Source organism: Diceros bicornis, chromosome 2, assembly GCF_020826845.1.
Source record: "Diceros bicornis minor isolate mBicDic1 chromosome 2, mDicBic1.mat.cur, whole genome shotgun sequence".
Classification (NCBI taxonomy): domain Eukaryota; kingdom Metazoa; phylum Chordata; class Mammalia; order Perissodactyla; family Rhinocerotidae; genus Diceros; species Diceros bicornis.
In genome coordinates, this window is record NC_080741.1 from 48,882,250 (window position 1) to 48,906,478 (window position 24,229).

The 24,229-nt window shown below is 49.3% G+C and overlaps 1 protein-coding gene across 4 annotated transcripts; it reads right to left on the bottom strand.

Annotated features, from left to right (window-relative positions):
- Window positions 1–4,500: 4,500 nt before the first annotated feature.
- CSPG5 (chondroitin sulfate proteoglycan 5) lies at window positions 4,501–24,215 on the bottom strand. 4 transcript variants are annotated; one of them, XM_058557381.1, is made up of 6 exons: window positions 21,474–24,215; window positions 20,744–21,362; window positions 14,427–15,540; window positions 11,425–11,613; window positions 9,442–9,517; window positions 4,501–4,686 (listed from the first exon to the last, which is right to left on the bottom strand). In XM_058557381.1, exons 3-6 carry the CDS (start codon window positions 15,497–15,499, stop codon window positions 4,525–4,527), a joined length of 1,500 nt encoding a protein of 499 aa, XP_058413364.1. In that variant the 5' UTR covers window positions 15,500–15,540; window positions 20,744–21,362; window positions 21,474–24,215; the 3' UTR covers window positions 4,501–4,524. The 4 variants fall into 4 exon arrangements, with proteins under 4 accessions (XP_058413364.1, XP_058413363.1, XP_058413361.1 ...); XM_058557380.1 differs by having other exon boundaries at window positions 20,744–24,215; XM_058557378.1 differs by lacking the exons at window positions 20,744–21,362; window positions 21,474–24,215 and adding an exon at window positions 16,247–16,464.
- Between the last annotated feature and the right edge of the window lie 14 nt (window positions 24,216–24,229).

The window sequence follows — 24,229 nt, forward strand, 5'->3', positions numbered from 1 at the left end:
CTTTTGGACTGTTTTGTTCATTGCTATATCCCTGATGCCTAGGTAGTCCTATAAAAGGTAAGGATTTTGCAGTTGAAGAACCTTAGGTTCAGAGAGGTCACCTGACTCCCAGATGGAGAGGTCTTTTAGCTCTGAGTCTGCTGCTTTTTGGAGCACAGGCTAACCATTTCCTTTCTATAAATTATATGAGGAAGGACAAGAACTGTAAATATAGTATCTACGATGTGATGTCACACACAGGAAAGGAAACTGAACTAGAAGTCCAAGGTCTGGGTTCTAATATTGTCACTGATGCTTTCCAGCCCTAAGACCCAGTCTCCAGGCTCTGGTGAAGATGTGATGAGACCACAGATAAGAAAGTGTGTTGTAAATAGTAAGGCATCATCGTGGGTTGAACTGTGTCCTCCCAGAAAGATACATTGAAGTCCTAACTCCCGCTACCTGTGAGTGTGATCTAATTTGGAAACAGGGTCTTTGCAGTTGTACTCAAGTTAAGATGAGGTCATACTGGATTAGGATGGGCCTTAAATCCAGTGACTGGTGACCTTATAAGACCATAGAGACACAGACACACACAGAGGGAAGAAGGTCATGTGAAGGCAGAGCCAGAAACTGGAGTGATGTAACTACAAACCAAAGAATGCCAAGGATTACTGGTAACCACCAGGAGCTAGGAAGAAGCACGGAAGAATTCTTCCCTGAAGCCATCAGAGGGAGCATGGTCCTGCTGACACCTTGATTTTAGACTTCTAGCCTCCAGAACTGTGAGAGAATAAATTTTTGTTGTTTTAAGCCATTCAGTTTGTGGTAATTTGTTATGGAATCCCCAGGAAACTAAGACAGGTGTGGCATATGCGTAAAGGACACGCCTCGTGTAGACAGATGGTTCAACATTGCATGTATAATTCTCCTAAGTGAAAAGACCCATAAGTGCCGAAAGGCTCCCTAGACAAATGATTTTTCTTCCATGATGCCTAAGTTTCCCACATTTTCCGTTTGTCCTTTAGAGAAGAGGGCAGAAGACAGGTACGGAGTGGGGTGGAAAATGCAGAGAGAAGGGATCAGGGCACACTCATCTGAAAGCACCAGCGTGCTGAAGGAGGATGTCTCAAGCACTAGGCAATCACTGTAGGGGCGGGTGAGGGAGCTAACAGCAGAGCTGGAGGTCCCCAGAGAGGATGCTGGCCAGCCCTTGGAGCACAATCACTGAGAAGCACAAACACTGGCAGGAAACAGTGTCGGCACAGATAGACATCAATATATCCTATTCCATCACATCAGCCCCTTCTTAGGGTCAAAGGCTCTTGGCAACAGCTGGTAACTCTATTCATTAAGCCTGCACTGTCTCCTCTTTCCCCTTCCCATCTAGGTTTTCCTATCCCTCCTGCATGTGCTGTGAAGATGGCGTAGAGCCAAGGGCTCTGATCTGCATTTCATAATACTCTTGTGGGAAAAACAAAACACAATACTAATAAACCCTTACTTCTGCATGGGATTTAGAACTTACAAAGTGCTTTCACATACAATCTCTCTTGATTGGGCCTCCTTGTGAAAGGAGCCAGAGGTGCCTACCCATGCAAGATGGGTCCATCCCCTAATTCAGAGAGTATAGGAAGTCCTAAGCAGAACTATGCCAAACCCTCCAAAGTGGATAAGGGTCAGGTGAGGAAACCGTAATACACACGGGCCATAACCTAACATCTCACTATGCAGCCCTATCCAAAAGCAAAGAGCAGACTGAGCTCATGGCACCAGCTGAATGCCATCTGGGCAAGAGTCCCAAGATGAAAATAAAGGACCTCTGTTGTCAGTAAATGGGAGACTAGGTAAATTGGACCAATCCTTCCACTAAGGACAACCAAAAAGCTGTACAAACATCTGAAAAGCATCAAAGAGCTAACAAGATACTAAAGAATTACTAGGCTGACATCCCAGAGAAGACAGGTGAGCCTAGCATTCAGGGCCACATCTTCCCTGGAGGCATTTGCCCATTTAGAAGAGGTGACTAAGAGAATGAGTTGTGTTTCTGAAAATCTTGCAGGGCTGGGGGGTAGGGGTTGGAGTACAGGGGCCGCCAAACGTAGGACACATAAACCACTGCCTGTTGTGGGCTGTGACCCCAGAGGATTGTGCCCTAGGGGTAAGGATGAACCAAAAGCCAACCAGCCCTTGCATAGTCTGATAGGTCTGCAGCCTGGCTTCAGTGGCTGGGAAAATCTCCATCCTTCAACCTGGATTAATGTGATCCCAGAATTCTATAGCCCCTGGGCACCTGACGGAAGCAAACCTAACCCTCTTTAAAGAAAGAAATCATCCCAGGCCTCAAAATATGTCAATAAACAATTTATCAAATACAATGTCCAGCCCAAAATAAAAAAAGAGGCACATGAGATGACAAATCAGGGAGAACCAGCAGAAATTAGGCAACAGAAACACACTACAGGGATTCCAGTTATTGGAATTATCACAGATTGAACACAGGCAAAGTTCTAGAAAACTCCTCCAATAGTCAGTAATTCTGGCTATTTGAACTCTTCATTCTCTCTAATCCAGCTTCATTTGTTGCCTGGATTGCTACAGTCCTCATTCTGTCTGCCTTCATCACTGTCTCCAGACGTATCTTTTTAGAAGACAGATCTGACCCTGCCTCAGCCCTGTGCTTAGTGGCATTCAAGGCCCTTCGCAATCTGTCCTAAATTGCCCTTTCCAGCCTCATCATCTAGGACCCCTCCCTCTCACAATCACTAGTCATATAGCACAACTTTCCTATAGGTGTTCTCTCTCTACCTGAATGTCGTCTTTTTTGCATCATCCTAAAAAATGCATCCTTCCAAGTCCAATTTAAACCTCCTCTCCCTGAAGCCATTGGAACTCTTAACTCCGACTCTCACAGCTTTGCACAAACCTCTATTATAATACTGACATTCTGTATTATAATCATTTGTTTATAAGTCTGTTTCTCAAGTACACTGTTAACTTCTTGAGGTTAGGGTCTATCTTATTCATCTATCGTTCCTAGCATCTAGCATAGTGCCTGGCTGAGTAAGAGCTGAATAAATATTTATGAAAGAAGGAAAGAATATTCTTTTTATTTTATTTTTTTGTGAGGAAGATCAGCCCTGTGCTAACATCTGCCAATTCTTTTTTTTTTTTTTTTTTGCTGAGGAAGACTGGCCCTGGGCTAACATCCGTGCCCATCCCTTTATATGGGATGCTGTCACAGCACGGCTTGCCAAGCGGTGTGTCGGTGTGCACCCGGGATCCGAACTGGCGAACCCTGGGCGGCCGCAGCGGAGCGTGCGCACTTAACCACTTGTGCCACCGGGCTGGCCCCGGAAAGAATATTCTTTTTTGTTTTTGTTTTTGTGAGGAAGATCAGCCCTGAGCTAACATCCATGCCAAGCCTCCTCTTTTTTGCTGAGGAAGACCGGCTCTGAGCTAACATCTATTGCCAATCTTCCTCCTTTTTTCCCCCAAAGCCCCAGTAGATAATTGTACGTCATAGTTGCACATCCTTCTCCGGCCTCAGCATGGCCGGAGAAGCGGTGCATCGGTGCGCGCCTGGGATCCGAACGTGGGTCGCCAGTAGCAGAGCGCGCTCACTTAACCGCTAAGCCATGGGGCCGGCCCTGGAAAGAATATTCTTAATAACAGGTGCTACAGACTGTTATGGACTGAATTATGTCCCCCACAAAAGTCATATGCTGAAGCCCTAAACCCTAATGCGACTGTATTGGGAGATAGAGCCTATAAGGAGGTAATGAAGGTTAAATGAGATCATCAAGGTGGGGCCCTAATCTAATTGGACTGGTGTCCTTAAGAAGAGGGAGAGACACCAGAGATCTCTCTCTCTCTACATACTCATAGAGCAAAGGCCACATGAGGACACAGTGAGAAGGTGCCTGTTTGCAAGTCAGAAAGAGAGGCCTCGCCAGAAACCAACTCTGTTGACACTTTGATCTTGGACTTCCAGCCTCCAGAACTGTTAGAAAATAAATTTCTACTGTTTAAGCCACCCAGTCTGTGGTATTTTGTTATGGCAATCCAAGCTGACTAATACATAGACCATTTCTGGGATTTCAAACATGTATAAATACATATCTTCAATGAAGGTAAGAATTCAACTCAAACTGACAAGAATGGGTAGGGAGTAGACACAATAACATCAGGAAAATGGTTTTTTAAAAAGTTTTATTTCAAGAACTTTGTTTTTTACTGGTATTTCAAAAAAAGGTGGGTCAAAGTACAAAAAAAAAGTCATAACAGCATAGATTTAGAAATCACAGCAGCAGAAGCAATGTACAGACAGCACAGACAAAACAATCCAATGTATGCAATTCGGTTCAGGTTCTTTGCTTATTTTGTGTTTTTTTCCCCTCCTGTACAAAATACATCAAAGCATGCCATGAGATCAGAAAAAAGAAAAGAGTTTAACAAATGGTTACAAGAAATAGACTCTGTACAAGAGGAGATAATGTTTCTTCCCCCACCCCCGCCCTCCATTTCCTCTCTTCTTGCTCTGCTTTAGGTTAAGTTATTCTGAAGACAGTTCACCTCCAAGTCAGCCTGGTCACCTTTGCCACCCTCAAGTTTGGGCGACATGGAGTTCTGGAAGTTAAATGACTCCTCTTCTTTCAGGCAGGACTTGAGAGCTTCCTGGATTTTGTGGGGAGCACTAGGATCATCCTGGAAGAGGAAAACAGTAAGGGAGGGGCCGAAAGGAGACAATGGGAAGAGGGATCAAACAACAATCTCAGGCTTTTCTATCTGGCTAAAAGAAGCATGACTGAAAGAAGGAGGAAAGCTTGAAAGAACCAAGGCAACTCATTAGCAGCTACTTTTTAGGAAAGTCATCCTCAAAAACACTGGCCAGATATAGATGAAAACTTGACAGGTAATTGGATTACAAATACCTTTAACGTAGGCCATCCAAGGTTTTCTCTTTGACAGAGACTGGGGAGCAACATTCCCTTTTAATACTTGGCCTGGTCACTCTGAAGTCTCACCTGTTGGTGAGCTCTGGTTGGCCTGCCCTGCCCCTCTTCCCATGGCCCTCCATCCTGTTGTTTTCTGCTCTCACAAAAAGGTCTTGGTCAGGGGCTTGCCCCGTGGCGTAGCGGTTAAGTGCGAGCGCTCCACTGGTGGCGGCCCGGGTTCGGATCCCAGGCGCGCACGGAGGCACCGCTTGTCAGGCCATGCTGTGGCGTCGTCTCATATAAAATGGAGGAAGATGGGCACAGATGTTAGCCCAGGGCCAGTCTTCCTCAGCCAAAAGAGGAGGATTGGCATGGATGTTAGCTGAGGGCGGATCTTCCTCACAAAAAAAACAAACAAAAAAACCCAAAAAGGTCTTGGTCAGGGAACATTTCTTGTCAGTGCATACAGTGGGGAGTGAACAGGTCTATGGTCAGGCGCCGAGCTGCTGCTGGCAAAGTTAAGGCCCCTGTTTCAGAGAAACTTACAGTAACTCCTGTCTTCCCACTACTCTTTTCCCTTAGGACCACCTGAGGGGATTATACCCAATGCAATTCAGTGGGCCTCAATTCTTTTCAGGTGCCCCAAATAGCTAGTGTAAGTGCTCAGAACTCTGCTGATCAAAGAGGTTGTGTAACCATCCAGGCAGGTTCATGGGTGGCAAGAAGGGTAGAGAATGTCCCTGTCTGACCAGCTAGCTCAGACCTTTCTTGCTTTAACCACTTCAAAATTCAAGGTAACTATCACACTTAAGGACCAGGGCATTCTCCATAAAACCGTGGTGAGCTCTTGTCCATGATGCCTGCTACCGAGTTTGACCCATAACAGCATCAGGTCAGAGCAGTGACTGGTTGGAAAGTAGGTAAAGGCTCCAGGCTTATATAGGACACTCTCGGTGTTCAAAAGCACTGTGCATATAGAAATCACTGTCACCTGACCCCCGCTCCCAGCCTTACTTAGCACTTTTCCAGAAGGCCAGCTTGAACAGAGCAATTAAATAGAGTTTCAAAGACCACGGGAATGATTTACACACAACAGGGGAGCACATGCTCTCCATTTCCAATGAGACAAGAACAAGAGGAAATGAACTTCATGATGTGAAGAAAAGTGGATTTAGTGAGTCCTTACAGACCTGGGCATCAAAAGCAGTGATGCCATGAAGGTGGGGGCCCAAACTAAACTGGACCTCCATCTGGCATAAGTCTTGGGAACTACTGTGCAGCCCCGACTCCTAGCATTCCAACACAGCCATATGGGCATTCTTCAGCCCAGGGGCAGTGAGTCCAGGCCCTGGATCCCTCCTTGTCCAGACACAAACCTCTATCAGAAGGATGCAGGCAGTCAGTGCTTTACCAAATACGTGAAAGAAACAGAGTCCGGGAAGTAAGAAAGATTTAAATAGGGGGAAAAAAGCACTGAGGGACACCATGGAGAAGTCCCAATAATAGAGTGAAGTCCTGGAAGGTCTGTCAAATCTTAAGAGGACCAAGTTATATCCACAACATTCCATGGATGGCACAGCTGTCAGGGCACCATCAGTGTCCGGGCAGTGTGCCCATGAATTTCAGGTGACTTCATTCAGGCTGTGCACCTGGAAGGTGTCCAGCTTCCTACATACTCGCCATTCATCCCGGAAAACTTGCAAACCTCCGCAGCAGGTGCTGAGGAGCCGCCGGCTTTTCCCTTTCCTCCTGATGTTCCCTTCTGAGGCTGGCTGCTCAGCTACACCACGCTCAGCTACACGCGCTCAGCCACTGGCTCACCAGCTGCAGGGCCCCACATTGGTCCAAGAGGGCCCAGGCAAAGAGCAGCACAGGTGCTGTGAGCAGCAGAGAGGAAAGGGAAGTGCCCTTGACACAGGCACCAGTGACTGACCCTTCCCCCACCACAGACCCAAAGCGGCAGAAATTTTTGTTTGAAATCTTTTCAGATTGTAGCTGGTGCCAGGCAGGAAAATGACCCACTCAACCTACTTTACTTATATAAAAGAAATAACCCCTCTATTAAGATAAATAGAACTCTCCAAAATTTTAGGAAACACCAATACCAACAAGGGAATCTGAGGGGTGAAGGAGAGGGCTGGGGAGAGATGAAATGAGCAGGACTGACTTGGTCGCCTGCCCGTTTCACCTCCCAGCTCACCTGGAGGTTTTCTCACCCTCATCCTGCTGCCAGCATCACTTGTAAGCAATCAGTGTGGTGGGTAATGCAATGAATAGGGCTGCACTTCACAATAAAGTGGCAACTGTCTTAACAGTCAATGCCCACAAGATCTTGAATATAACCAAATCTAACTTTCGGGCTAGGTGGAAAGAATTAGAGATGAAGGTAGAAAGTCTGCCAGCACACTGCCTGCTGGACAGGAGAGTCATCCCGTCCACATGCTCAGAACTTTGGCAGAGAGGACAAGATGTCCCCTGGGGACAGCTGAGGGAAGGATACCAGGTGGAAATGACCCTCAAGATCCAAGGGGAGCCAGAGACCACCAGGGCCTCATCTTGCCACTTCCCTGAGGGATGCCCCAAGTGCTGCCCAGACAACTCCATGGCCCTTCTCAGGCAGAGTCCACCATGGCTGACCACCCCCTGCTCTGGTCTTCTTTTCAAGGCTTGCCATATTCTGAACTCAAGATCAGTGGTAACTTTGATGTACAAATGCCGTACTTTCCACAAAGCTAGGTCAGCCAAGAAGAACTGGAAACCTTTGTATTGGCTCATGCAACCAAGGCCTCTAAGAGGAGCTATTTCCTTCCCCTCCCTCTTTGTGAAGAGGAAAGGTGTCTGTACTTGAGGTACCAGAAACGCATGGGTCAGAAACTTTCCTAAGGACCCTTGCACTCTGCCAGGCAGATAGGAACTAACTGTGGACAATGAATTTAGGAACCACTGTACCGGTCAGACCTGCTGCCCCACACATACAAGATGGCAGATCATATAGTGGAACCAAGAGACCCTGCTGTAGACCATCATTCACTAGCATTCCATAAATGATGACTAAACGTGTATTACTACAAGGGGCTGGGTAAGGTAGGGATGGAGTGTCCCAAGATGAGCAAGACTCTGTCCTGCCCTCAAGGGGCCTACATCTTTGTGTGTCGATTAATGTGGTTATCAATCTTCAAGTTTATAGTACAGCCTGTTTCCTTGGTTATTATACCCATCTTGAACTTATTAATATCTTGGTGTACACCAAGCAAAATAATATCTGTTCTTTCTCTACTCTTTATATCAAAGACTTTAAAAAATTATCCTAGATTTACCTCTTTCATTTCTTATTTAACTGGATCCTTTACTCCTCCTCCACCAAGCCAAGTTTTTCTTTTCTGGGATCTGGTGAACAAGGTGTCATTTACTATTATTCTCTCTTTCCCCTTCTGGGGCCACACTTTCCCCTTCTATAAAAAAAGACAATGGTCTAGATTTGTGCTGTCCAATGTGGTAGCAGTAGCCATATTTCGAGAGCTCTATAGCCACAGGTAGCTAGTGGCTGCCGTAGTGGACAGTGCAGATGTAGAAACTTCCACTGGACAGCACTGGTCTAGATTATTAAGGCCCCTATGAGCTCTGATACTCAATGGTCCATTATTTCAAATAACTTCTTCAAAATTTCCTCTTAAACTCCATTGTTTCCATCTGAAGAGCCTTAGGTTAGCTCCCTTATCTGTGTAATGATGCATCTACGTTGAGGAGCCTGCATCATGTGCAGAATTCTTGGATTTAGATGTGACATAATTTGGGGCTTGAATGGATTTACTGCTTCATTTCTGAAATTCTCTTTGATAGTATTTTACTGGTTAGTCTGGTCCAGACAACACACTAGGCAGGGTCTTTAGAAAATGGTCTATTGGGACCTTTTATTGGGTTTCAACTGGTATTTATGAACCCATCCTCCTAAGAACAGAATTTGCCCCTAGACTTATGGTTCCACTAGTGTTTTGTGCTCACCTCAGCCCTAACCAGTGTGTATAAGACTGCCAGTTTTTAGAGTCCTCAAACAGTGTCAAGGACACTGTTTTCCAGAGGTTTTTCCACTCACTCCAAAGAGCAATCACCATTTGCTTCAATGGCATCAGGAAATTCCCTAGCAATGAAAGCAGAGCCTTTCTCCTTGATATTGAAAGCAGAAAGACAAAAATCAGGCTTCTAAGCCTAGACGAAGCCAAAAAGCATGAATCATCCTAGAAAAAGATCTTTGGTACTACCGATAACTCTGCTTGTCAAGGAAGTGACACACCATCAAGCCCTTATTCCCACTTTCACCACCCCAACTGGTTTCCCTAAGCTTATCTCCAGAGCTCTGAGGAGTGGCTCCACACTCTGAAATAGACAGAAGACATGGGCAGCAGCTGAAGCACGCATAAGGGTAGATGTGAAGAAGACTAGTTACCTGACAGATAACGTTATCATAGTGAGCCAAGGCACGGGCATGGGGGGAGGAGGTACGGGGAGTGTCGCAAAGTTTTCTTACATTTGGGTGAGAGCCCTCGGCAATGGTGGAGAGGGAGAAGTTATCGTTGTGAAGCTCAGATGGGGTCCGGAATTTGCTGGTTAGGACAGAAGAGAGAAAGGGAGATGTAAGAGAAATGATCATGGCAAAATCTGACAAAATCTTCATGGGTCAAATACTGTATTTCATCAAATGCCGCAGATTGTAATAAGATGAGCCATTATTTGATGTACCACTAAGAAAAAACTTCTACCATTTAAACCATGATCCAATACTTTCTGATCACCTAGAGTTTTTATTATATACTTGAAGTAGCTCATTTAGACTTTAAAGAACTGACAACGATATGAACAGCTATGACCACGTTTGTGCATGCCAGACAATTATAACTACACCATGACTGCCATCTGGCCAACAGTGATTATAAGATGCCAGTGATTGTAAGACACAATCCAATTTCAGAGATGTTATTATGTGAAAAAAAAAATGTGTATCTTAGAATCAATAAACTGCAGCAGTATCTGTGGTGTATTGGGCACATGTAGCCTTATCAGAGCAGTAACCAGGCTTGGGAAAGAAACAAGGTATGCAGAGGGGAACAAGGAAAGCAGTGTCTGAGCTGAAGAGGCGAGGGAGCCATGCTCTGTGCAAAACACATAGCTAAAGGAGGACGGCATAGAACGAGGCCCTGTCCCTGGACACAGCTCTTGCTTCCCTCCTCCCCTGGAGTTAGTTGCTCCTTCTCTCCCTCATCCTCAGCAGCAGCTGCGCTGATAGGTAGTCCCAATCCCTCCCTCCCCCTCTCCCCACACACCCCCTTGGTGTAGGCATGAGAAGCCAAGGGTCCTGGCTTGTGATCACCTGCACAGATACTGCCCCTGCCTCAATGCACAGGCACAAAGGAGAGACCCTTTCAGCCCCACGACGGTTAGCCGAAAGGCTGTAGAGAGTTGCCGGCATCCACACACTGCATGAGTTTACCCAGCAAAGGAGCAACAGATGGCGTTTTGTCCTTTTCCCAGGACCCAGGGAAAGTTCCTCAGTCACAGTCTCTGGAGGGAGTCTCAGGTCAGGGGGAGGGGATTAATGGAGCAACAGGTTGAAAGGGAGGTGGAGGCACTTCTGCATATATTGTCTCTTGGGCCCCAAGGAAGCTGAATTCCAGTCTCCTTCTTTTGTGACTCCTGTGACACTTCAGAAGGTTCTTTACTTTGCTTAGTGATAAGAATGATGATCTCTTGGTGTGTAAAGTCACATTCGAGTATTCAAGGCATGGACTTAAAGGGTAAACGCACGTTGATTCTCACATACACAGAGCAGTCACTCCTCTACTAAGAGAAGAGCTGAAATAAGACTCTATATCTCCATACAGCCCTTAAAATCCACAGCAGATGAAGCTAAGGCTAGGCCCCTCCACCCCTCAAATTCTACTTAGGAGAGGTAAAGAGGATTTCCTTAAGTTCCTTGCATTTCTATCTGGACCAAGGGTTGACAAACTTTGAAAAGCAATGCACTGCAGTGCTAAACCCTTTCTCCTCAGCATTCATTGAGGAGGACCTGGTATTCAGCGACAGCAGATTTAAGGGAAGTAGAGTTACTTCACACTGATTTGTGAATGAAATCCTCACACTGTCCACTGACTGTCAAAGACCTGGGAAGCAGGTGCAGTCAGGTGGGGGCGGGAGACTGAGCACAGTAACTTACTTGGGGACCAGAGCCAATAGTTGCTATATGCTGGTTGCCTTTTCTTTAAGCATTCTCTTTCCTGGGGTGGGGGGTGTTAGACATGGTGCTGGATAGCTGCAGGGTGCCACAGGGGCTTAGCTTTTGCTGCAATTCCAGCACAATCCGTGCAGGAATGGATATGCTTGGGTGAATCTTTGGTGTGAAAAACACAACTAGGGATGGAAAGCACGTGCCAGAAACCCTCAAGACAACATCCCTGGATCAGATGGAGGAGCACAGATGGAGGGGTCGGGGTGGGGCTAGCTGACACAGACTCACTTGGTCCTACGCAGCTTGGTATTCTCTGTCTTGAGCAGATAGAGCTTCTTGGCGAAGAACACCGTCATCATGAAGAGCAGGAGCAGTACGAGGGCAGCTGAGCCGACGGCCACACACATCACCTGGAAGTCAGTGATGATGGACTCGCAACGCATCCCCTTGTGCCAGATGTAGTCCTGTGTGTTGCACCTGCAGCAGCAACAGGGTGAGACTGAGGCAATGGGCAGGCAGCCATGGCCATGGCAAGGGCCTGGTCTCTGACCCCAGAACTTACCTCACAGCCTGTTCCTACAACTGTCTAGAGGAATTGTGATGCCCCCAATCTATGCAGACCTTATAGTTGATATTCTTGCCCCATCTTTATCACCACCCTATGAAGCGGGCCAGGCAGCTCTGAGGTCCATGATATAAACGAGGTAACCAGAGCGCTGAGCAACTGAGTGCACTGGCCATTCACACAACTGTTAGGTGACCGAGGAGGGAAGGCAATCCTGGTTTTCCACCTCGAAACCTCAATGAGGACAATCAGAGGATTCTCTCAGGCCCCCCTGCCCTGGGATCTGGGTAAAAGACAGATGAAAAACAAGATGAATAGGAGCTTTGGCTACAAAGTAGTAGGATCCGCCCTACAAGTGAAAACCTATCTTGTTGCTTTGCAGTCCCATCTAGTTCACGTGGCTAACCAGACACTGAAAAATAAAGAAGCGACAGACAAGGACAAGCACAAAGATGGGTGTATATTCTCCTATCTCTGCAGCCCCTAAAGCTTCCTGTCCTATTACCATGAGAACCGTCATGCATCAACCCTCTGGGTGGGTTTTAGTTCTTTTGTTGAGTGACTTTCTCCTGCCCTTGGGGACATTCCCAGGCTCCAACTCTTCCAATGACATTGCTGTTTCCATGGGAACCAGGCTGCTTCAAAGAGGAAAGATGTGGAAGGATACAGAAGCAGGCAAAGGAGGGAGGACATGAACCTCAGAGTGAATGACAGAGAAGAGAAAAGCGTCCAGAAATGGGGAAATTATGCATCAGAGAATTGGCTACTCCACACCCAGAATACGGTGGGGAGACATATCTAACAGGAAATTCTTTCTTTTCCAACTGGTCCTCTGTGGTGATAGCTATCTGTCTGAGGATGCCGGGGAAAGCAGATCCCTCTAACCCACTATTCTAGGGAAGTTCTGCCACAGCTCTGATCGTTTCTCTGCAGTGGGTCATGGTGACAGAGACAAAGGCACACTGCAGTCTGCAACTAAGGGCTTGGCAGTCTCCTGTGAGGGGAATGCAAAACAGTTTTCGAGCCACTGCAGGGCCTGGGTGTACACAGCTGGAGGAGGAATCTCCGGTAGGGAGGCACGAGTGCGATCCTGGGATGGCTGGTGAGCAAGGGGAACTGGAGAGGACTTGTGGAGAAGCCCTTCTGAGGCAGTGACCCATCAGCAGGCCCATAGTCAGCAGAGCCACGCAGCTTAGTGAGGACAAGCTTACTCCTCCACTGGGGAATCCCCTGAGAGCTCCAAGAGGCTCTGGGGACTTTTCTAGCTCTCCAGAGGCAGCAAGAGCTCCAAATCTCATACTCTGGTGGGGAGCTTACTTTGAAGGTGAAAACTCAAGTCTCCAATAGGATGAAAGATAATGATTTTGCACAGAGATTCCATAGCTCCCAGGCTAAAATAATCACTATAGTCTTCTCAATTAAAGTTTGAGGAGCAAAATCACAGGGTTTCCCCATAGTTGTGGTAGCCCTTAATCAACTGGCAAGGTCTTGTGGCCGTAATTTCTTGATTACAGTTCCTCCTCTTAGCAATGCCTGGACAAGTCTAACCAGAACTGTGTGGACACATCCTGCATGAGTGACCCTACTGTCACGATCATTCATAGAAAAGAACTTCACAGGAAGGAATTCGAGCTTTAAAGCAAAGGCACAACATTCATGCTTTCTATATGTTATTCTTCTATTAGAACATCAAAACCCACAGAACCTGAATTCTTCACATACCTCCAAAAGACCAAGAAAAAGAAACATTGGGAATGACACTTAAAAAAGAGATACCCACATTACAGAAATGTTCCTCCTAGGACCAGTGGAAACAAGTCCCAGGGGAATATGAGGGCTCTACTTCACTTCTGGGGCCTGTAAAGGATGGAGACAAGCAAACCACCCAGATCACCCCTGACTTGTGATTCTTCCAGAATAAGCTGGTGAGCTCTCCCACAGGTTAACTACCTTGCCATGAAGGCAGGTGTATGGGGTAATTACTGATGAGGCATGAGATGGTGGCTTCAGACCATGTCCTTAGAGACGCTAAACTCTCTAGGTCTTTAAAAACATTCTGGATTGGGTATCCCAAGGAAGACAAACATCAAGGTAGACGGGAAAATGCCACTATTCAAAGTTAAGAAATCCCACCACATCTGCTATACCAGAAAAGACTCTGCTTGATTCAACTTATTTGAGTGGCTGCTCTCTGAGTCTGCTCCCAATGAGAAGGTCTTCACTCTGACTTGACAGGCCCACCCACCACACATACCCCACAGGAAGATGGGGCCCTCCTCCTGTCACACATATGGCTCCAAGGGAGTGTCCAGCAGCTATCTTTCCTCCAGAGTTAGTTTATGGGCCCACTCTTTTTGCTAGTACAGCCAGAACTCTCCAACAAAAATGCCTCAAGCCAGCAAAGGCCTCTTTCCAAAACCCTTAGAGAAGTCCCTTCATTTTGCCTTTATAGTTTAGTGATTTGGTAAAGGACAAAACACTTAGAGGAAATAGAAAATGTTATTTCTGAAGAACCTCTCCTAGTGATGAGATCACAGGAAGTTCACTAGGAAGTAATTCTGTAGAAGACAAGTGAGTGAACATCTCTTAACTGAGGGAATCCTGTGAATGCACAACCTCTTGGAAGTTATACCTGTCCCATTCCCCCCTTTGCTGAGTGTGCCTCACATACACTCTTCAGGAGTTCTGTTACAAGCCCTTGTGCACCTGCCTGCCACACCCTTACCTGCAGAAGGCGCCTATGTTCTCCACCAAGTAGCACTGGCCACCATTGTGACAGTAACTTGGGAAGAGGTCGCACACTGACCGGCACGAGCCGTTATGCCGCACCAAGCCACTGCGGCACTCAGTGCCATTCTCACTTGGGGCTAGGTCTCTGCCTGGCTCTCCTGGGCGGGGCCTGAGAGCGATGCTGCTGCCAGGGACCATCCCCATAGTATGCTGTGGAGGGACAGCATGCCACCGACTGGTGGGCTGGCCTGTCCCAGGCCCCAGAACAGGCTTCTCAGTGGGCACTAGAAGGTTGTTTTCATCTTCCAGGTCTCCACCTCCTGCTGCATCCTTGTCATCCTCCTCTTCCTCCTCCTCTTCATCTAAGTCATCATAGAAGGATGTGGTAGGGTAGAAATCAGATTCATCAAAGGGTGTGAAGTCATCGTATAAGTCAAGCAGGCTCCAGGAAGGGGTCTTTCCTCCATTATCAGGGTGGTGCTCTGAGCTTCCTGGTGACCCAGGGAAGCTCCCCAGGTCAGCGCCACGATCCTCACCATCCAATCCTTCGAAGTAGTCAATGTCAATTATATCTGATGCCGGTTGGGGCTCCAGTGTGCCCTGAAAGGGATTCGTGGGCTCTGGCCCATGAGGGTCAGGTGTGCTGCCTCCCAGGTTCAGCCAAACCTCCAAGGGGCTCTCCTTGGAGAGTTCAGGGCCTGGGCTCAGCTTGTCACCAGGGGTGGTGGAGGGTGGTCCACTGGCCTCTGTAGCCTCGGAGGTTGCAGGGGGCATCGATGACTGCCCGAGGGCCTCATCAGGAGCCGGGAGGGTTGCTGGAAGGGCCTGGGTGTCTCCGCTGCCCGCCTCTGCGGTCACTCCGCCCAGGCCTGGGCTGTCAGCCTCCAGCCAGGCGGTGCCTGTCACGGCCGCCGACGCCTCCAGCGCCTCCTCTGGCCCGACCCCAGGGCCCACCACGGCCTGCTCGCCACCGAGCGCGGCCCACGAGGTCACATATTCCCCAGCTGCGGGCTGGCCGGCCTCCTCCCGCGTGTTGTTGGCACGCGGCTCCCACGCCAGGCCGCTCATCACCCGCTCCTTGGCCTCGACAGCACTGCGCGTCTCACGAGCTGTGGGCGGGAGGGAGAGAGGCGGGGCGTCACAGCAGCGCGCGTGGTAGGCCTTAGGCCCCGCCCCGCCCCGCCCCGCCGAGGCTCGCTCTCCTAGACCAGGGCCAACCCAAAGCCGCCGCTTCAACGCTTCCCGAGGCCACGCCCCATCTTTAAGCCCCGCCCCGAGCCCGCCCCCCAACCCTGGGAATACACCCGGCCCAACGTTTCCCCGCCCAGGCCCCACCCCTCAAGCGTCAGGCCTCGCTGCCGACACAACCCGCAGTCTAACCACAGGGGCCCCCAATTCCGGATCTGGCAAAAGTCTTACTCTCTAGGCTCCACTCCACCTCCAGGCCCCGCACCGAAGTCGCACCCTTAGGGCCCCACCCCACTCCGAGGCCCCGCCCTGAACTCCTATCCTCTGGCCCCTCCGTCACCTCCAGGTCCCGCCCCAAAGTCTCACCCTTAGGTCCCGCCCACCCAGGCCCCTCCCCCAGCCCGCACCTCGGTCCGCACAGCCTGGTCCGGGCCGCCGCCCACCACTCGGCCTCCCCCAAGTCCCCCACCTCGTTGCGCGCACCTTCCCCCGCCTGGGTCTCAGGCAAGGCGCTGCCCCGCCCCCTTGCCACAGCTCGCGGACTCCGCCTGTACCCGAAGCCAGCCGGACACCGGCCCAGGGTGGGGCGCGAGGGCCGCTGGGGTCACGGTTGCAGTCGTTACCTACCCGGCGAGGCCCCGGCGGCGAGGACCAGCGTGGCCTCCAGAAGCAGCAGCAGCGGCGGCGGCCCCCGGCCCGGGCCCCCACCCCCGGCTCGGCCCATGGCTCGGCGCCCCCACCGCTGTCCGCGGTCTGCCCGGCTGGCTGCCCCCTCGGCTTGCCGGCCACCGCGCCCGTGCTGCGGCCGTCTCAGCCCACGATGGGCAGCGCGAGAAGCCGCATGCCGCCACCGCCGTCCGCCGCTGTCCCCGGCGCGCCGCGCCTCCCCGCCTCCCGCGCCGGCGCTGCCGCGCTGAGCGCCGCCCCCACCCCGCCCGCCGCGCCCGCCCCGCCGCACGTAGGTCTGACGCCGACCCTGCTCAGTTTGCCTGCCAGGGGGACAGACAGACCCCCTGCTCTGGACGCGGAGACAAACGGACGAGGAGTCGCGCGGGAGACCTGCGGGGCGGGGCCGCGGTCCCGCCCTCCCCGTGGAGGGCTGGCACGGGTCCCCTACGCCCGAGGAACCCACCCACCACGCGGCGAGCTCGGAGGCGGGGGTCCCAGACACCCGCAGGCTCGGGGCGTGGCTCAGAAGGACCGCAGGGGGCGGAAGCCCGAGCCCTCGTTGTGGCAATGAGTCGAACCGGGGCGCACTGAGCCTCTCGGATTTCTCTGCCAACCCCGTATTCGGGGCAGGGAAGGGTCTCGGGGAGGTCTCCAGGTCCCCACGAGGGCGGAGCGGGCGCTGGCAGGCCTTAGGCAAGGGGGTGAAGCCGACGGCCCAGGCTCTAATCGGATCAGACCTAATCCGTCCGCAGCCAAAGCTTAGACGTCACACAGCCAGGCCCGCCGGAACGCATCCCGGGGTCAGGGGGCAAGACCTTCTTGGGGCTGTGGCTACCCTGCCTTCCTTCTGGCCTCCTCGGGGCAGCTTGGGAGCGGCCTGTAATCTCGATTCCTTCCTCCCGCCCAGGATACATCGCCCCCATGTGTCCCGGGCCACCGAAGTTCAAGTTCTTGGGTAGACCCAAGCAGTCTAGATGGCAGCTTAGGGACACGCGGATGCCAGGCCAGGCGGTATAGTAGCCTGCGAGCCCCGTTCAAAGCTCACTGTGCAGCCCAGGACCACTCACCCCCAGAGCCCTGCTTGGTGGGGAGGCACAGTCTCGGCCTAGTCACCTAGTTTATCCCTCTAAACCGACCGTCTACCTCCTGATCTGTTATTGACTCAAATGATGACACTCGGGATACCCCCGCCCCAAGAGATGGGAGCAATTCTGGTATTTGAGGGACACTCTCATTTCTGTCCCTGGGGAACCGTCTAAGTGACCACAACAGAGGTTCTATCTCCTAATCTCTCTAGTAGGTGTCTCCGGATGGGATTGCCTTGGTTCAAAGCCTGTTTCTCTCAACTGGAAGTAATGCTGCAGTCTTGTTTGCTCAGCCTGGTGTTCCCTCCCCTTCAGGTTTGCCTGGCAAACTCCTTAACCAAGAAAGCTCAGTTCTTATCACTCCCCCCCCCCCCCCCCCCCCCCCCCCCGGGGAAACCCTCTCAGCCTGCTCCCAGCAGTTAGACCCTTACGATCTCATCATCTGTCTACAGTAATTCCCCAATGAACTGGAAGGCACTTGAGTGCACAGCTCCTCTGTCCCCAGTGAACTGCAAGGCACTTGAGTGCACAGCTCCAGGCACAGAGGGAAGCTCCAGAAGGCCTGTAGAAGGCATAAATGAATGAATGGCAACCATCTACTCCCACACCAGAACTGTGGGTCTGGAGCTCCCTGCAAAGAGGCCGACTTCCTGAGGCTCTTTTCATGGCTTCATGCTGCCTCTGGGGATAGTAAATACCAGTTTGAAACACAACCTTCTCTGAGCAGAGGGCCAGGCAAGGCTTTGCACTTGCCTGTTGGCCAGAGAGGCACTAACGCACCCTCCAACCCCATCTCTGCTTCCCCTGTCTGTGGCTTATCTCTGCACGTCTCTTTGTGTTTTTCTGCCGTGTCTCCTTGACTCTTGGGTGGTAGTTGTCAGAGTAGAAGATCTTGGTGGACATGCCTACCTCCTTCCTGAGGCTGGTCTAGGTGGGAAGGCCGCCTCACAGATGGGTCCCTTGACGCCTGGGGCATGACAACCACTCCGGTTTTTCACAAGAAAGGTCTGGATGGTGGTCCTTCTCTCATCCCTTTGTTAAAACTCTACCCACTCCAGTCTGTTTTTCCTTTTAATATATTTTGTTAAATATTTAGATATAGTCCTTTAAATTCAATTTCTGAATTAAGAAAAACAAGCATATGGTATAAAATATGAAAGGTCTCCTTCCTTAATGTGTGTTCCTCAACCACCTTCTTCCCTTCCCTGGAGACACATTCTGTTAACACTTTTTTCATTTTGGGATTTTAAATCCACTGTTGCCATTCAGTTCCATTCCGAGCCTCCCTAGCAGATCTCACCAGCAGTTTCAGACCTGAGCACAGAACACTTGGTTGGGCAACACCTTCACAAGATGGATGAGAGCAGCTCATCCAGGCAGTGGAATGTGATGACAAGAGCAGGATTCTGCATTGGATCTGTGTGACCTTGGGAAGAGTCAGTAAACCCAAGTCTCATATATGTGAAACCATAGGGTGTCAAATGAATGTAGTATTTTTTCTGGGCACAAGGGCTAAGGTAGGCTAAACAAGAGGAGATATAAAATGTAGGAATTGACGAGTGAAAGAAAGGGAAATTGACCTCTATCTAGAGCTTACATTCATGTCCCCACATTCAAGTCTTGTGCATTTGGGCATCAGGGATGCTTTGTGAGGCAACAGCTTCTGCATGCCTCTGAGGTTCCTATTGGGTTTGGCAACCTGCCTCCAGCACCAATGCAGGCACAAGGCCCATTGCCATGGCTACACCTCACCTCCCTGGCATAGAAAGCCTCTGGCTTCACCAGGGGGCTGCTGTCCAGGGCAGGAGCTGCTCCAGTTGCCATGGCTGGGGGAATATTTCAGTCTGGACAGGAAGCAGCAGGATTCCTGCCTTCAAGTCCTCAGGAGTAACCACTAACATTTTTATGAGTTTTTAGTTTTCCTAGTGCTCTAATTTGTCTTATTCTTCACAACCATACTATGAATATCTTACCAGTCATTTTACACATTTGCAAACTGACACTGAGAATAAGCAACTTTGTCCAAGATCATGCTAACGAAGTGGTAAGGCCAGGACTTGAACTAAGATCCTGATTTCAAATCTTTTCATTTTAATATGGAGGCTCTTCATTCTTGCCTCTTAATTTCAGAAGACGAATCAAGATGCAGAGGTAGGGCCTCACTTGGCAGAATGGAAGCCTTGCCTCTCCCCCCAGCACTGCCCCCTTCCACCTGGGCATTTAAGAGTTAATGCTTTACGGGCAGGCCTGGTGGCAAAGTACTTAAGTTCACGTGCTCTGCTTCGGTTTGCAGGTTCAGATCCCAGGCGTGGAGCTACACACCACTCATCAATCCATGCTGTGCTGGCATCCCACATACAAAATAGAGGAAGATTGGCACAGACGTTAGCTCAGGGACAATCTTCCTCAAGCAAAAAGAGGAAGGTTGGCAACAGATGTTAGCTCAGGGCCAATCTTCCTCACCACCAACAAAAAAAGTTAATGCTTTGATCTCTTAATGCACAACACGGCAGTTAAGTCCAGATTCATGTCCTAAATCAGAGTCAGAAAGGGACATCTAGTATGGTCTCTCTCCTGCCAGTGTGCTAGGTAGAGACACCCAGTTCTGAGCTGCAGGGCAGTCAGCTGTGACAGGTTTTGGTGATGGGCTGCTGGGACTGGGCCTTCTTGCACCATTACCAGGAAGAAGGGAAGAGCCAAGAGTCAGGGGCCTAAGTTCTTTGTGCTGACCACCACCTCCTTGCTGCAGGGAACTCTGGATTCTCAATTGCACAAGTGCTCTCAACCCAGAAAAGGACATCACAACCTGGAAGTGGTCATCTTGTCCAGGCAATGGGTCTGCTACAAGATTGGAAAGACCCCTGAATTTCATTAACCCAAAGCCAAGTCAGATGGGAGAAAGCCACATAGCACAAGCCAACACAGATAGCCTCAGATGTGGAACTAGGCTTGTCTGCAGAAAAAGACCGGCTGCTTCAGCAGGCAACTTCTCTTAAGTGATTCTTGGAAACCCCGTAGCTACTGCAGAATAAGCAGACTGGAACAAGGAATGTCAGTCAATTTGGATGGCCATGGGAAATCCATCAGTGTGAGGGCCAAACTAGCTACAGAAATCAGCTTGTGCAAAGGGATGTATTACCATCAAAGAGCCCTGCCGCTTCCTAACTCCCTCCTGGACCATCTGATAGCAAGGGTACCTCAGGTAGTGGATTGCCACAGAACCAGAGTGGGAGGCATTTTCTTTCTTGCCTCAGTTGTCTGAAGGTAGTGGCCACTGTACTGTACTAAGGTATGGCTATTTTGCTGAGGCTTGCAAAGGCTGTACTGTAGAGGTAGATGGTGGTAAGGTAGCTACCAAATTATCAGTCACCTGGCTGCTCTCCATGGATTTGGAAGCGCTTGTGAAGGCCTCTGGGGGCAGTAGGGAGTGAAGATGGTTCCAGTTCTGCAAGGCATGCCAGAGCAGGAAGAGGGGACCAGATAAGGCTCTGTCTCCCTGGGTTCTCATGAGAGTTGGAACAGGGCTGGGTAGTCCTAGAGAAAGATAGCTATAATTGGTTTTGGAACCTCTATTTAGTTTGATTCACAGAACTCTCTTTCCCTTTAGTCACCCGTTGGGTATGGCAGTCTTTTTTTTTTTCGTGAGGAGGATAAGCCCTGAGCTAACATCCATGCTAATCCTCCTCATTTTGCTGAGGAAGACTGGCTCTGAGCTAACATCTATTGCCAATCCTCCTCTTTTTTTTTTCCCCAAAGCCCCAGTAGATAGTTGTCTGTCATAGTTGCACATCCTTCTAGTTGCTGTATGTGGGACGCGGCCGGAGAAGCGGTGCGTCGGTGCGCGCCCGGGATCCGAACCTGGGCCACCAGTAGCGGAGCGTGCGCACTTAACCGCTAAGCCACCGGGCCGGCCCAAGGGTATGGCAGTCTTGTCTCAGCTGTTTCAAGGAGTTCAGGATCAAAGGTGTGTCTTAACAGTGGTGGCAGGCCTAAAGGCAAGACACAGGGAAATGAAGTTCAGCGGAGCTGTTCACAAGATCTAACATTGAGGCAGCACTTCCTTCAAGGATATACCTTTCCATCTCATTCTGAAAGATTACCTTCTTAAATGGAGACAATCCATTTACAGGGCATCAAGGTGCTTTCAAATTGTTCCCAGGAAGTCCCCCTTCAGCAGGAGCAACTGAACAGCTATGCTCTTGGAACTGTAGAAAGCAGGGGCTTTTAAAGTCACAGGCAGAGAGGTTTGCAGAAAGACGTCTCAGGGGTTGGCATTGCGTATCCAGATGAAAGGGTGCTCTGATTATTCAGATGGCGGTTTTCCTGGAATGAAGGTCAACTCTCAGGTTACCACACCCCGCAGGACAAAATCACAAAAGAACATCCAGTTCACAGGCTGTATAAATTATTCCCCAGAAAACTCTTGATTACACTGTTTCTTTTTCTTCATGAACACTTTGGCACTATCTAAAATAATATTAACTATTTACGGTCTGGTATTCCCCACCCCACAAGCATGTAAATGGCCTGGAGTGCAGGGGCCTTGCCTACCTTATTCATAATTACAACTTGACTGCATGCAAGGTCCAAAAGTAGGCACTCAAATGTTTACTGGACTAACGGGCTCATAGAATGAACTGTTAGGGACTGTACAGATCTTGCTCTATACAACCTTCTTAACCAGTGGTTTTCAAAAGGTGGTCCCTTGACCAGCTGCATCAGGATCCCCTGGGAACCTGTTAAAACCGCAAAATTTCAGAACGCACCCCAGACCTACTGAATCAGAAGCTCTGAGGGTAGGGCCCAGCAGCTTGTATATTAACAATTCTGCAGGTGACCCTGATCTGTACTGAAGTTGGAAAACTGCTGTTCCTAACTGCATCTGGGGGAATCACTCCACAGTAAGGATCTGAGGAACCTGTGGAAGACTGGTTGATTGAACACATCCTAAACACTCTAAAAACAATTCACACTCAAGTTTATAAACCAGTCTTTAGTATTAACTTCACTTGTGACCCTCAGGGAAGTAGAGGAATCCCATGAGACCCAGCTGGCTCTGGCCCTCTTTCCTGGAGGAAACAGTTGCAACAGGTCAGAAAGCAAAGCACAACCAGTCTGGCACAGAAGCTGAGTGTTCACCTCCTGGCAGACACAGAATCTGCTTCTTTTGCTTCACTAGATTCATAAGCATCTTGAAGGCAATGGCTTCTCTTTGTTTACTGCACAGGGTTTGCACCTGTGGGTGCTCCAAAGGCTGTCCGTAAGAGTTCACGGAATCATGTGCCCTCAACGCCTGCCTCCAACTTGAGGCTGTGTAAACTGCATCCCGAGAAACATTCTCTAGCTCTGCCTTCCTGGAGAACTTCCACTCATCTTTCTTCATTTGACCATGGAAATAAACAGTGGGCAAGGTACATTCGACTGAATGTTCCTCAAGCATCATGAAGGTGCAGAGCCAGTTAGGGAGTCCTGAGTCACTGAATTTTAATGACCAGGATCAGGTGGGACTGAATATTTAGGCTTTTCATAGGACATATGAAAAAATGGTGTATGAATGCAGAGAACAGGATTAAAATCCAGAAATGATGTTCCATTTATTCACTGCAAGAGGGAGATTAGGCCTTCTTGATCAATTTCCTCCAATCTCCCAAAACTCTCTCCCTTCATTTTTCCAAAATAACAACACAGAGAAACTTATTTGTACAAAAACCACATATTATTCCCCCCCTCACAAAATCGGGTGGCTGTATTACAGGAACAAAACCAGATCAAAGACACGAAAAGACAAAGTGACCACTCATACTGAAATATAACAGTGTTATGAATTCAGGTATTGTGTAGAATTATTACCAGCATAGTAAAAATATTTCCACCTGGATCTTTTAAATTTGAAAGTGATCACATTAAAGACCTGAGGTTAAAAGGGACCACAGTATGAACCAGAATTCCATTTTCCTTCTAAGACCCCAGTGGAAAAGGTAAGTATTTGGAATGAGTTTCCTTTGGGAAAGACTGGCGGGAAATATAGAAAACCCTGGCCACTGTCAACAGGCACTGGGGTCTTTCTGGAGGCAAATGCATTGGAACTAAACTCCAGTAGGAACAAGCTCATTTCCTTTCTAAGAGTCCAGAACAAACACACAAACGGACAAGGTCTCCTTGGTTCCAGTACTCTGATGGTGACCAGGGCCACCTGGTTAGAGGTAACACCTGAGGGTTTAAAAGGCATATCTAAATTGTGGTTTTATTTTTTTGCTTTCTGATATTAAGGAGAAAAGTTCTAAGGCGTTTTACAAACACCTCCCTACACCCTCTCATATGTAAAGCTTTATATAGAAAACAATATCCAAAAGACGTTCCACTCTGCATTCTAAATAATGAAACTGCCACTTAAGAATGTGAAGTGAGGAGGCCAGGTGCTTTGGAAATCAAGGTCTACCAAAAACACCCTTTCCCCACCCATGGAAGGATAGAGGGGAGGGAAGAAGGACAAGAAGAGAAAACCAAGAACTCTCAAGTCACTCATCAGCAGGGGTAGAAATGGGCTCAAATTAAGGCATTTTTGTGGTTCTTCCTATGGAATGGCATTCCATTCTCCCACCTCGAGTACCCCAACCCTCAAAGCTTGATGCTCTAATTACCAAGTGAGTTCCTTGGTACCCCCAGCACCTCCTTGACAACCCTGTGACAGATGGAATGTCAGATCTCAGAAAGGGAAGGGAGAAGGTATGAGCCTGTTGATCCTGCCCCACTTCTCCAATCCCATCCCAAACCTAAAGTACCACTTCACTAAATTCCACGTGCCCTGGCTAATGCAAGAGGTAGTTTGGGGACTTGCCCGCGCCCCCCCCCCCCG